At 51.8% G+C, this 13,215-nt stretch overlaps 3 protein-coding genes across 3 annotated transcripts; 1 reads left to right on the forward strand and 2 right to left on the reverse strand.

Annotated features, from left to right (window-relative positions):
* Positions 1-109: 109 nt before the first annotated feature.
* On the reverse strand, positions 110-5,636 carry utp10 (snoRNA-binding rRNA-processing protein UTP10; the record flags this gene model as incomplete). Its single annotated transcript, XM_056695140.1, has 3 exons — positions 110-552; positions 604-5,204; positions 5,260-5,636. 3 exons carry the CDS (start codon positions 5,634-5,636, stop codon positions 110-112), a joined length of 5,421 nt encoding a protein of 1,806 aa, XP_056557352.1.
* A 552-nt stretch (positions 5,637-6,188) lies between these two features.
* N7496_002210 (uncharacterized protein) lies at positions 6,189-9,774 on the forward strand (the record flags this gene model as incomplete). The annotated part of the gene is made up of 3 exons (XM_056695141.1): positions 6,189-6,209; positions 6,268-8,736; positions 8,791-9,774. The coding sequence occupies 3 exons, from the start codon at positions 6,189-6,191 to the stop codon at positions 9,772-9,774; spliced, it is 3,474 nt and encodes a 1,157-aa protein (XP_056557353.1).
* A 291-nt stretch (positions 9,775-10,065) lies between these two features.
* Positions 10,066-11,900, reverse strand: N7496_002211 (putative NADPH oxidase (NoxA); the record flags this gene model as incomplete). Its single annotated transcript, XM_056695142.1, has 4 exons — positions 10,066-10,955; positions 11,012-11,421; positions 11,482-11,736; positions 11,791-11,900. The coding sequence occupies 4 exons, from the start codon at positions 11,898-11,900 to the stop codon at positions 10,066-10,068; spliced, it is 1,665 nt and encodes a 554-aa protein (XP_056557354.1).
* Between the last annotated feature and the right edge of the window lie 1,315 nt (positions 11,901-13,215).

Genomic DNA, 13,215 nt, shown 5'->3' on the forward strand with positions numbered 1-13,215 from the left:
TAAATAAATAAGATTCTTTTATGCAGACGAAAAGCCCTCCAGGGTGGTCTACTCTAAAACGCCAAACAAATGCGGATCTTTGTACAAGGGTCACACACAAAAAACGACACTAGGTCAACATATCATCAAGTCGCTCACCGAGCACACCTTCAATCTGCTTCACCCACTTACGGACTTCCCTCTCGACACTCTCATCCTCATCCTCCATCAGCTCGCTGATGTATGGCAACATCTCAGGAAGCAGAGCGAGCCATTCCTCACCGAGCTGCTCAGTAAGGGCCTGCTCGGCCTTGAGGGCGGCAAGACGAGTGAAGGGGTTATCACCACCCGCGGACTTGGCGTTGGGAGCCGTCGAGGGACGAAGGTACCTCATCAGAGTCATGTTGAGCTCCTTGTAGTTATCGGTAGAATCGGCAGCGACAGCCAGCTCAGTAATGGCGGGGACGACTTCTTCAGCAACAAGTGCAGCAGTCTTGGAGGTGGTTGCGTGGGCAAGCTGTGAAATAAGAGGTCCGGAGATACTGGCCAGATGGGAGGGAGATTGCCAGAATTCTGTAAAATGCGTTAGTGATGTATAGGAACTGCGAGCCAAAAAGGGCTTACCATCTTGATCGTGTTCGAACGAGTTGCGAAGTGTGCGCAGAGCTGCCAGCCAAAGAGCCTTAGTGGTCTTGGCTGGGCCAACCGTGCCCAGAATCTCAACGACGTTCTCCAGGATGTAGTTGGAATATCCGGTGACAATTGACTGGAGGGTGCCGAAGAACACCTGGAGGAAGGTATAGAAAGTGGTGAGGCGAGAGACCTGGCCTTGCTCGTCCTTCTTGGACACACCTGTGGTTGCCCATTCAACGAATCTGATGAAGAGCGGGCGGAAGGTGCTGTCATTAAGCTTGTAGATCATCTTGATGGTGACATCGTTCAGAGCACTCTCAGCCTCGTCAAGGTCGGAGGCGTCGAAGTCGGTTGCGTCACCAAGACTGACCTGCTCCCGGCGCAGGTCGAAAGCATTGAAGAGAATCTTCGACAGAACGTTGACATTCTTGACAACTGCCGACTTGGGGTTCTTCTCGACGGCAAGCGCGAGAACCTCCAGAATCTCGTTGACAGCGGTGGAACCAGTCTCAACAGCATAGTGCCAGTTGCGATCGATAGCGCCAAGGGTAGCGGCGAGGTCCATCTTGCGAGAGGCCATCAGGCGAAGAGTCTCCAAACGGCTGTCGTCAGAGCTATCCTCAAGGTCTGCCTCGGTAGACTTGAATGCAAGACGCAAAATCTTGTCCAGGTGACCGGCTGAGATCATGAATGGCAGGTTGACAAGCAGAGCGGAGAACAGCGAGAAGACAGCATCGTGGAGGCGCGAGTTCTCCCTGTCGGGGGTCAAGCTCAGCTCCAGCAGCTCTAGAGAGCGGCTCATCGCGTCCGGAAGAGCCGGGATCATAGCTTGACCCAGAACCTCAGCCATGGATGCGAGGCACAGAACACCCATGATGCGGATACGCTCATCATCCTGGCCAAGGCAGGATGCACTGGCAACAACCTGGGCTGCAGGGATGACCTTGGACGGGTCCTTCCGACCATACTTCTCAGTGATACGGTCAATGCAGGCAACAGCGGCATGCTTGAGTAGCGAATCTGGAGAGGATTTAACAATAGTGACCAAGGTGGGCAGGAAGTCGAGCACGCGGATCTGGGATTCGCTATCCCTCTCAGGGGTTTGACGGAGACGGTTCTCCAATAGCCGAAGCACCTTGCGTCGGAGATCATCATTGGGTCCTTCGAGAAGCACTTCAATGGTATCGAGGAAGTCGACGAGAGACAATGTGCCGAACAGAGAGCCCAAAACCTCACCACAAGCCTGGCTAACAGGCTTCATGCTCTGCACAGACTCGCCAATGCCCAGGACCTGTTCCAGAACCCGAGAGAAGCAAGCACGAACTTGATCGGCAACCTCATTCTCGGTCTCGAATGCGGCTTCCAGCTTGGCTTTCAGGGACGAATGCTTCAGCAAGTGAGCGAGATCACGGAGCAGATCGACGGCAACCTTCTGGGGGTCGCGTCCATCGTCGCTACCAATGCCAAGGAGGACCTTGGAGATACCCGGCTTAGGCTTCAACGCGTCGATGACAAGGTTCAAATACTTGCTGTAAGTTGTCAACTCTACAACTGGAGTGGTATCTGAGGCAACACCAGTCATCAAGGTAAGAACATCCTTGTCTGTGGCATAACGGTTGGCCAGCATGGCGAGGACAGCGAACAAGAAGTCCTGGGTGCCAAGCTTGGTGATCAAAGCGTGGAAGAGGCGGAGGCGGCGGTGGGATGGAATGTGCTCGAAGGCCGCAGTGAAGCTGAGCAGAAGCTCAGAAGTTCCCGAAACGATATCGCGCTTCTGGTTGCGAAGGGACTGGATAAGGGCAGGAACAACCTGATCGATAGTCTGGTCGATAACAGCAACTGAATAGTCATCGTCCTTTCGAAGAACACTGGATCCCATGAAAGTGAAGATGGGCATCACGCTGTGGAGAACAAGCTCGGGGGCGATGACAGACAAACCAGCCACAAGCAGAAGAGCAGCATTCTGGACCTGGGGGCTGTCGGTAGTCCGCACACAATCCACAACCAGGTCGGCACGAATAACCGAGGTATCGAACAAGGGCTTAGGAGATCCCTTGGAAGTGTTAACAATAGCCAAGAGACTTCCCAAGGTCAAACTCAGGAGATAGCTCATGCCGGACTGGATCTGGGATTTGAAGTGGTGGAGGGCGGCAAGTGTCTGGAAGAGGCCATCAGCCAGCTCGGGGTGAGAGCCTGGGTTCGAGCTGTCAATAACTTCAAGGATGAAAGTCATCTTGTCCATGAGCTTGCTCAGCTCCGCCTCATCCTTAACAGTCATAGCAACCATGTTATTCTGGCTTGTGCGTCGGCGCTTGGGGGCAGGTCCCAGAGATTCAATGTCAGTGAGAGAGACGGGGATCTTCTTAACGAAGTTTGCGAGGATAGCCCCAGAAAGCTCAACACTGCGCAGAACATCCCGACAATAGTCCGCCATGGAGGTTTCGCCGGTAGACAAGCCAAGAGAAACATCCAGCAGCTTTTGAGCGGCGGCCAATTGGTCTGGTTCCGCAGCCTTGGGCCAGATGTCCTTCATCCGATCAAACACGGCCACCACGAACGAAGTTCTAAGAGATTTTGCGCGGGGGGCGATGTTAGACAGGAGAATTTCAAAAGCACCCTCGTTCCTAGAAGCAACGATGGCGACAATTTGGCCTTCACTGTCGGCAGTGGACAAGCGCTCCTTAGCACAGAGATCATCAACCTCTGACTGGCTGAGGTCACGCCAATATTCGAGCAAGGGAAGAAGCTCCTTCGTGCGGTTAGTACCTGAGACCTTCTTGACATTGTTGAGAATGCGCAGCAAAGTGAACTTGGGCGAGAAGACCGGCATGCCGATAACATGCGAACAAAGGAAGGTAAAGAGACTTGTCCGGAGAGACTTCTTCAACTCCTGGGCGCCCGAGCCCTCTGAGAGAACGGTTCCTCGGAGGGTGGCGTCGATAACCTTGCCGATATGGTTGGGATCAAGAATATACTCCTCGAGGGCGGGGAGAATGGCGTGTTCCAGGACCTTGTATACATCGGACGAAGGTAGCCACTGGATGCCGGTAGATCCCTTGCCCTTGCCATAGATAACATCAGAGGCCCAGGGCTTGATCGCATCTAGCATTTTCTTATTCTTGTACAAAGAACCAAGGATGGCCAGAACTCCAGCAGCTTCACGGCGGATGCGTTCTGATGGATCTGCAAGGCCAACGACCAGGAAAGGCAGTAGCGCCTGAGGGTCGAGTTCACCCGATGTCGATGCAAGAACAGAGGAGAGAATGTTCAATGCAGCAACCTTGATACCGATGGGGAAGGGACCGGAAATGACACGAATGAAGAATGAGATGAACTGGGGACCCTTTGTGGCGCTGTTCTTGCCCAGGATCGGGAGGTTGGTGAACTGTTCGATTCTGGCCTGTGAATCTCCAGCCAGAGCGAAGACCTGCACAAGGTTCTCGAACTCAGGGATGTGCTGCTTGCTGAGGAAGGATGTTGGGAACAGGGATTCATTAATCAGAGACTCAAGGGCGGGGGTAAAGTTGTCCAGATTGTCATCGCCAACATCTTCCATATCCACATCTTCAATAGCCGGGGTTGGCACGGGAGCCTCGACCACAGTTTGTAGGTTGTGCTCAAGTGCAGGAATGTTAAGAGATGCCTCAGCCAAGGTTTTCTGGAAAATCGGTTGCAGGGAGCTAGACCGACTGAATCCCTGAACGAGTTCAGCGAGTTGAGTTTGAACATCAAGAGACATGCCACGAGCTTCCTCCGAGTCGCTTGCCGCCTTCAAGACGAGGCCCATAGCGGCTTGGATATCATCACCTTGCAACACAGTAGACTCGAAGATGGACGAAAGAAGTGCGAGGCGAACATTGTCTTTTTGCTTGTCAAGATTGCTAACACAGCCTGCAACAAGGCCAAGCAAAAGCTTGGAAGTCTGATACTGAGTCGTGACCTCGGACAATTGCGGCATGGGGCGCTCGAGCCGTATGATGGCTTTGAAGACCTTCCTAGAAAGACTGGCAGATGATTTTTGCTGTGCCAAGACCGATAGGCAGATGAGACCGGAACTGAGGGTCTCTTCTGTCCAAGAGGTGACCACACTCTCCATCAAGCCATCCAGGACATCATCGGTCAGTGAAGCTTTTTGAGCTAGCACGACAGAAATCATATAGCAACTGACGATCAGCTCAGAGACTTTCTTCAATGTGAAAGCTCGGCTTAGAAGCGGCAGAACCCGAATAAGAATATCCTCATGTTTCTGCTTCTCGGCTTCTCTGCGACCAGATCGAGCGCTATCCAACATACCTGCCACAGCCTCCGTAATGATACCGGCCCAGAAGGACAGCAAAGCATGGCTTTGTGCCTCTTGGTGGCAAGCTTTTAGGACATATTCATTCAGTGCAGCGAAGAACGCTTTGTTCGTGGTAGCGCTGTGCACAATCGGATGCCGGGGTGGATTAATGAGACCAGTCTTATATGGGTAGAGGACTTTGAATGTGGGGGTCAAATCGTTCGGCAAGATTGAGAGCAGGTTGAGGAACAGAGGAGTAGTGTGATAAGGAAGGAAGGTCAGTAGGATGCAAGCCGTGTTATATTCATGAACCCTAGTATGGAGGTTAGCTAGATCTTTGACTGCATGATCACCGGTCCATGTCGTACCTAAAACGTCTGACCAACCAGTCGACAGCCTTGACTGCAGGACTCAACTGCAATCGCCCTCCGACAAGAGCGAGGAAGGATTCAATCACAGCATCGAGCTCCTTATTCTGTGAGCTACTCAATTGCGTTCGATCTTCGGCCTTGCTCTGCTCGCTGAAGATAGAGCGCCCGAACTCCTCAAATCGGGCATCAAGAGAACAAAGTTCTCTGAAGCCATCAAAGCAAATATCGTAGATAGTATCAAAGTCTTGCGTAGAGGCAACCTTGCGGTCGAAAATTAACGATTGTGAATGGGAGACCCGTTGCTTTTTGAGGTCAAGTTCGTGGGTCGACTTGGCCGCAATTTGCGACAGCTGCGCGGCGAGGGAGGAAGCCATGGTGGAAGGGGGTATTTATCTGCAAGTTTTTCAACACAGACCACCGTGAGCCATCGCTAGAGTGCCCAGACGTGTTGATTGCTTCGCGCTCAAGTTTCTGGTCGGGTGGTGGACCTTCAACTTTTTTTTCTGTCGGACCCGTTCCGACCGCCTTCCTCAATCGGAACTTCTTTTTTCCGAGCTCCCCTCAGCCTCCTCCCTCACCGCCCTAGCTGCACGGAGATTCTTTTCTGCCAGAATCCTGACAGCCTCCTTCACCGCCCCCCTTTTTCGGGATTCATCATCTCGTACTCCTCCCTTCAACACTCTTCGCTTCACCGCCTTATCTCGATAAGCTTTCTATATCCCTTCACCGCCCTCCTTTTTCGGGATTCATCATCTCATACTCACTCTTCGCTTCACCGCCTTATCTCGATAAGCTTTCTACATCCCCTCACCGCTTCTTTCTGCGAGATTTATCATCTTCCTTCACCGCCTTCATTTCTCACCGGAGGAACCTTTATCCGAACTATCTATTCCCTAAACCACGAGATAAACCAAAGATCCTCGACGATGGAGTCGTCGGGATCACAAGTAAGTTCTACGCTGTATTTAATCCACCATTTTTTGCAGATTTTGACACATGACAAAGGACAAAAAACCTGTCCCCAAATTCTCCAGCTTCAAGCCCCCGCCAGCTCCTTCGGAAGCTGAGCGCCGGCCTCGAACGGAACGCCGTCATGAGCACCAAAGCCGCTCTCCTCGGCGATCCACAGACAGAGTCAGACGCCGCTCTCCCAGTCGTCGCCCTCAACCCACGCGTCACACTCGCGACTACCCCTTCCGAGACCGTCCAGCCTCCCGTGAACATGAGATAACTCGCGATCGCAAGTCACGTCGCCACACTAGCGTTGACCAGGATCGGTCACACCCACCAGTTGCCGAAGATGTATCCAACGAGCTTTCTCAATTGACCGATGATCAACTTTTCGTCGTCGATAGAGAGGGCGACCGCTCTGTCTTCAAATATGGAACCGCGCATCGCTATGCCGTTCCCTCCTACCGTCGAATTGGCTCAGGGCAGGTTCTGGGGCTGCCGCCTAATTTGGTAATCGATCAAGAGGAGCCGGAAAGGGACCTGATCATCCTACGCGACAACAACACCGCGTCTGGAAAGCGCAAGTTTGCCGGACCTCTGTCAGGGCCTGTAAAGAAGACGACACAAATCTACCGCCTCCAACGGGATGCCAGTGCTCTCTCTGCTGAGGAATTGAATGACGATTCCATTCCCCTTGGTCTGCCTACTGAGAGGCAGCCTGGGTTTGATACCGACTATTCGGGCGATTCCGACGATGACCGTCTTGCCTACCGCTCTATCCATGGCAAAGCAAAGATCGAAGACGTTCTTCCGAAGGGAATGGAACTAGTCACTGACCAGGACAGCCAATACGATGCTCGTCATGTTAGGATTGATGAGGACCGCCGAGCATACAATGCAGAGCTTTGGTCATCCTTGAGCTCCAACCCTGAAGATGTCTCAACATGGCTTGAGCTCATTGACCATCAGAATGCTCTAATTCTTGGTTATGAAGATGATCGTCTCCTGACATCCGCAGAACGCGTGAACCTGGCCGATATGAAACTCTCCCTATACGACATGGCCCTGGCCAAATGTGGCAGCAATGTTCAGACAGACCTGCTGTTGCTCGGTCGTCTTCGAGAAGGTGGCCAGCTCTGGGACAAGGAAAAGCTTTGGGACGAGTGGCGCAAGACCTTGGACAAGAATCCCGAGTCCACTGCTCTTCAGTTGAAGTTTATGGATCTTCAACAAACGGACTTCCAAGACTTTTCCCTAAACAAGCACAGATCGCTCTTGATTGAGTGCATGAAACGGCTTGACGCTGCTCCGAATGCTTCGCGCCACTCTCAGGTTCAGTGCTACCTGCTTTTGCGTCTAACCCTTTTGCTTCGCGAAGCTGGCTACACCGAACTTGCAGTTGGTTTATGGCAGGCTGTACTTGAATTCGTTTTCTTCCGACCTGACCCTCACCTTGAAGGGCAGCGCGATACGGCTCTCCAGCAATTTAGCGAATTTTGGGATTCTGAAGTCGCGCGTTTGGGCGAGTTTGGCGGAGAAGGCTGGCGAAGTGAGAAGAACACCATGCCCGATCCCGTCACTCGTGAACTTGATGCCCATATCGACCTTCCATCCGTCTTCCCATCTTGGGCAAACTCTGAGAGAAATCGCATTCAGAATCTCAAGATGCCAGCCCGAAGTTTGGACAACCACGGAACCGATGTGGACACTGCGTACTCGGTTGTTCTCGCACCTGACTTCCTTGAAATCCTGCCTCCGTTTTGGCCCACGGCTGTATCCGGAGATATGGTCAATGCCTTCTTGTACTTCTGCCACTTGCCACCTCTGACTAGGCCTTCAGGTTCCCAGGGCACTCGATTCTGGAGCGGCGACAACTTTTTGAGAAATGAGGCCATGGACACCGCACAACCGCAGCTCTCCGACTGGCTCCCGCCTGAGACTGACGACTTGCAAACTTCCATTTCGCCATTCTCATTCCCGGTCATCGACTTCTTACACACTACGAACACCTTGTTTGCTCCCGAAAACTGGTTTTACTCTCTTCGATCATGGCAGACCGCCACAGTTGGCAAGTCACACCCTCTCGATACCGAATGGGTGCGGCGGACCTTGCAATCTTTGGCTGGACATTTTGACCAAGATGATGAGTTTGCCGAGTATGCCCTGGCTGTGGAATTCGCTTGCGACCGCAAAGCAGCAGCGGAATTCGCAAAACGCTTGTTGAAAACCCGCCGTTCCAGTGTCAAGCTTTACAATAGCTTTGCTTTGATGCAGTGCCGGTCAGGCGCACACAAGTCCGCCTTTAACGCATGGTCCGCGACTATCAACCATGCGGGCTTCTCGAAACTGGAGTGTGGTCTTCTGTGGAGCACGTGGGCCTGGGAAATGCTTGAGCAGGGCGACTTCGCAAGATGCTCTTTTCTGCTGTATTCTATCCTAAAGGGAGAGGTTGACCTGACAGCATTCCATGCTGTGACTGATTCCAAGGAATACGGCCCTTTTGAAGAGATCAAGCTGAAAAGGGTAAGTCCTCTTACTAATTGGAATTCAAGTGAGATTGCTAACAAATCTTTATAGTACCTGCAACAAGCCGCTCAGCAAGCACTCGCCAACGCTCACTTACATCTCTACCTGGCTTACACGGATTGCATTGCCCTCGCCCGGTATATCTCTGACAAGTCACTGGATGGGCCCCTCGACGCTTACGTTTCCGCAACGTTGAGCTTGGGGAACCTACCACCTGAGCAGGACAAGTTCAAGGCTTTTGCCACCGAACTACTGCATCAGGCACGTGGCAGGATCATTTACCTCCACGTCAGTCAGAAGAGGCAATTCCGGCCAAGCCAGCTAGAGATCCTGTTGCGAGAGAGCGTATCACTGTTCCCCCACAACACCATGTTCTTGGCCCTCTTCATGTGGAATGACTCGCGCTTTTCGATGCTTGACCGAATTCGCGATCCAATGACTCTTGTCAGAACCCAGCTCCGGAGCCGCTACGAGCTGGACGCCCAAACTAGTGTGTCGCCCATCATCCCGCAGAAGACACCAGTGACCATTCACCTGTTCTCCATTTACATGGCACTGTGTCGTCCGACGTGGGCGGGTGGGAATGTGCACTATGTGCGGGCGGCATTCGAAAGAGCCGTTGGTGAGCAGTCGGACTTGCCACGTCATGCCCATGGCAAGAGCGAGGTCCAGAGCTCTGGCGATGACAGTGCATCTGCAAACATCACTGTCTGGAAGTTGTACATCCTGTTTGAGCTCGATCGAGCTCAGGACATCAAGGCCGCAAAGGCCGTCTTCTACCGAGCGCTCCGCGCCTGCCCCTGGTCCAAGGAGCTGGTGATGCTCGCCTTTGAGCGTCTCGGTGAAGAAGGTGTTCTGGGCTTCGACGAGCTCCGCGGGATGTACAACATCCTTAATGAAAAGGAACTCCGGCTCCATGTGAGCATCGCCAATGAGCTGGAGGAAGTGACCGTCAAGAGGGCGGAGGCTGAGGTTGAGGCTGATGCCTGGCTGAAGGCATTGGAAGAGGAGGTTGAGGGTGTGCGGGTGGAATGAGGGAGCCCTAGCAATGACCTAACTCTCAGGGCTCGCCGGACCGCATCTCACGTCAGCCCGGCTATGATAATCATTCCACTAAATTGAATTTATTGATTTCAAAAACTGTGCAGTGGTCATCAACTATAGTACAGGGCATCCGGCCGGTCCAACGTATGTATAACTCAAATATACGTAGAGGCTCTCCACTAAACAAAACAGAAAATGAACAGCAACAGAGAGATTCGTCACTCATAATTTCATATGCGATGGGGAGGTGCAACATCGCCAGTTGGAAAACAAAACTGAAAACTAAAAATGTTCCTTCCAGAACTTGAAACGAACTGCCTTGGTCGATGCATACTGGGCTGCATCGTTAATCTGCCGGGCCGCCGTATTGGGTCCACAGAAATACACACCAACCTCCGTGGTAGAAGCCGACTGAAGACCTTGGATATAAGTCTGGTTCAGCAAGCCGAGACGCATAGCAGTGAACAGGCGCTTGAAATCCGGTCGGCCAAAGTTCGTCTGGGCCTTTAATTCAGTGAGTGGATCTAGAGCTTGGCCAACGGTGTTGAGGTAGATATTCGCAGCAGTGTCATCGTCGAGTCGCTGTGTGAGATAGGTATGGATACGCAAGAACTCGGTGCTACCCTGATAAGCAGCCGCGTTGGCGGATTGTGCTTCGAGGGAAGACAGGAGAGCTTGGAACCATTCAAAGGATGTAGTATCCTTGCAGATCCAGATAAACTCAACACGTTTAAGACGACGAGGAGGATTCGGACTAGAGCGTAGATGCCAGATATTCTTCAAGATTGAAGCCCACGGCGTGACACCAATGCCGGTTCCGATGAGCACGGCAATTTCATTTTCAAAGACGTCCTCTGCCGGGGCACCGTAGGGGCCGTCAATTCGTAGTTTAGGCATCGTCTGTCCGTTCTGCAAGGCAACCTCGTACATGCCAAGGGGGTCGAGACCTTCGAGATCCTTTGCTTGTGCGGGACCGCAACCGAGAGCGTCTCCAAGGGCACGAGTAAAGTCGCCAACTTGACGGACGTGAACGCTAATGTACGGGTCGAACGGACAAGAAGTGATTGTGAATGGATGCCACTGATTGCTGGACACGTCGGGTACCTGGAGGAAAAGCCACTGGCCGGGTTTGTACTTCATGCTGGGCTTGCGGAATTGGATCTCCATGGCATCTATCAATATAATCAGCATGCATCGTTCTCGGCATGGCAAGGAATGGAAATCGTACCGTATGGATGACGGATCACTTTGGTGATCTCGGTCTCTCGACGAGATCGAATCTCGCGATACAACCGCTCAGAGAGATAAAAGGCAGCTGCAAGAAGTTCCCATCGCCATCCTTCATAGCCGAGACAGTGGTCCCAGAACTGACTTCCTGCGAAAGGGGAGAATGGGTCGGTCGTGTCTCGGACAAAGCATCCCGTAGCATGGGTATAGAGAGCCAACAAGAACGGCACGAACAAGTGGTGTGTGTACCAGAAGGTCTCATACGACTGCTGTCGAATGCGGCGATGGGCCGTCGTATACATCAAGAGCATGCATAATAGCATAACGTGTCCTGTAATTCCACCAGCCTGGGTATAGTGGATTTGCACAGCCAGTTCCGGGCGAATCTGGTTTTTTTCGACATTGTAGAAGCTATGACATGATTAGCACGGCCATTCGACTTGGTCTAAATAGACCGTCCTCGGGACTTACTTGACGTAATGTGCGCTAGTGTGCACTGCAGAAAATACCACAAGAGCATAGGCTATCTGGCGATGGAACCATGCAGATTCATCAAGCGGTAGCCATCTGATCTGAGGTCGAAGCCAGCGGAGAACATTCCGGCACATGGGAAGAAGGATCAAAGTTGCGTCAACAGAGAGGACGAGACCAGCACCTCTGGAGATCCAAACGGAGTACCTAAGGACGTTCAACCCGGCTAGTTTGGTGTTTATTGCTTGAAGATACCTATGTGAATGTTATTAGCTATAATAGGATTCATCTGGGGGATTTCACTCATACCATCCGAGCGCGAAAATACCAATATGTATCGCCCAAAAGGAGGCATAGAACAGCAATTTGGATGGAGTCAAATCGGCCCGTTTGAGCCAAGATTCATTAGTTGCGACCATATTGTCGTCTTGAGAATTTAGCGATGTCGACCAGCGACAATCTTTGTGGCGAGGGCTTTGATTAAAGGAACGACGAGCAAAGGTTGGCCAGCAACCCGAACTTTTGAGTAGGGGACCGAGATCCTTAAAGGATCACAGGTCTAGTCGTGAGAAAGACTCCGGGGCTGAAATATCAGTTGAACCTTTTAAGTTGCGAGGAATGAATAGGTCGTTGGCGTCTTTTTCTCTCCATGAACTTGGATTCTCGACCACAGCCTACCCCGCCGACCGGGGGATTCAAGGTTGACCTAGAAGGTCACAGCTCACGTTTGGTGAACAGTCACAGACTTGATGCAGACTCTTAGAGTACAATAGATACAATGCGATCGTTCAACAATCCTCGAAGCCCGATCTCTGACGGTGGAGAGACCTGATGTCGTTGCACAAACTCAAGATGTCGCTATTCCCAGAGCGCAAGGTTGAGGTGAACCAGCAAGAACTTTCCGAACACGATTAGTATGCAGTGCGATGGCTAAAGACAAAACCGAAGGCTGGAGGGAGGTTCAAAGATTCCCAGCGTTGTGGTTTTAGCTGCAGGGGTGTGAGGGAGGGGGCCGATCTATAATTACATCGCTTCTAGCGGCCACAACAATCGAAAGCCCGAAAATGAACCCGACCAGGCTAGTCCAATGAACTCAACCCCAAGTCCGTGCTTTTCGATTCCCTCTGGTTCTCTACGAGCGCAATGATCGCTTCTCGGATGTGATAGGTGATAGGTTTTCATTGGCAATGCTGGCAAAAAACCTTCTAAATAGTCTGGGGCGGGATCCTTTCCTACACCGTCTTCTCTTATCCAGAGGATCTCGAGCTCTCGAGCTCTCGTCAAGTATTACCTCACTTTCACTAGGCTCGCTTGGCTATATCCTTTTTTTAGAACTATGGTTTGCCGCAAGGATCTTAGCTGGCGTGGTTGGGATACGAAAAGATCATAAGATTGAGTGGGTGTTCCTGCTTGACTGGAGTTTTATCAACCGCGGGGGGTTTATACTGTTGTAGCTAATAGTCCTCGATTGCCATTGAGATTCCTCTAGGTTCAATTGCCAGTCCCCATTCCCCAGTTTTGAAACCGAATTCAAATAGAATCAAAAGAAGCATGTTCTTTTGGAACTAATAATAATCCCCCGGTCTTCCACATGGCAAGATAGTGGTGAGAAGGGTGGAGCAAGGCGTCGAGGACTTTGACTTTTTTACAAACTCCATCCGGGAAAGCGTCCGACAATTGGATAGATGAGAAGGCTGGCGAGTGGTCAGCGGTAACTGAAGCTAAGGCAGAATG

Source organism: Penicillium cataractarum (genome assembly GCF_028827025.1).
Source record: "Penicillium cataractarum strain IBT 29864 chromosome Unknown utg000002l, whole genome shotgun sequence".
In the NCBI taxonomy this organism is placed as follows: domain Eukaryota; kingdom Fungi; phylum Ascomycota; class Eurotiomycetes; order Eurotiales; family Aspergillaceae; genus Penicillium; species Penicillium cataractarum.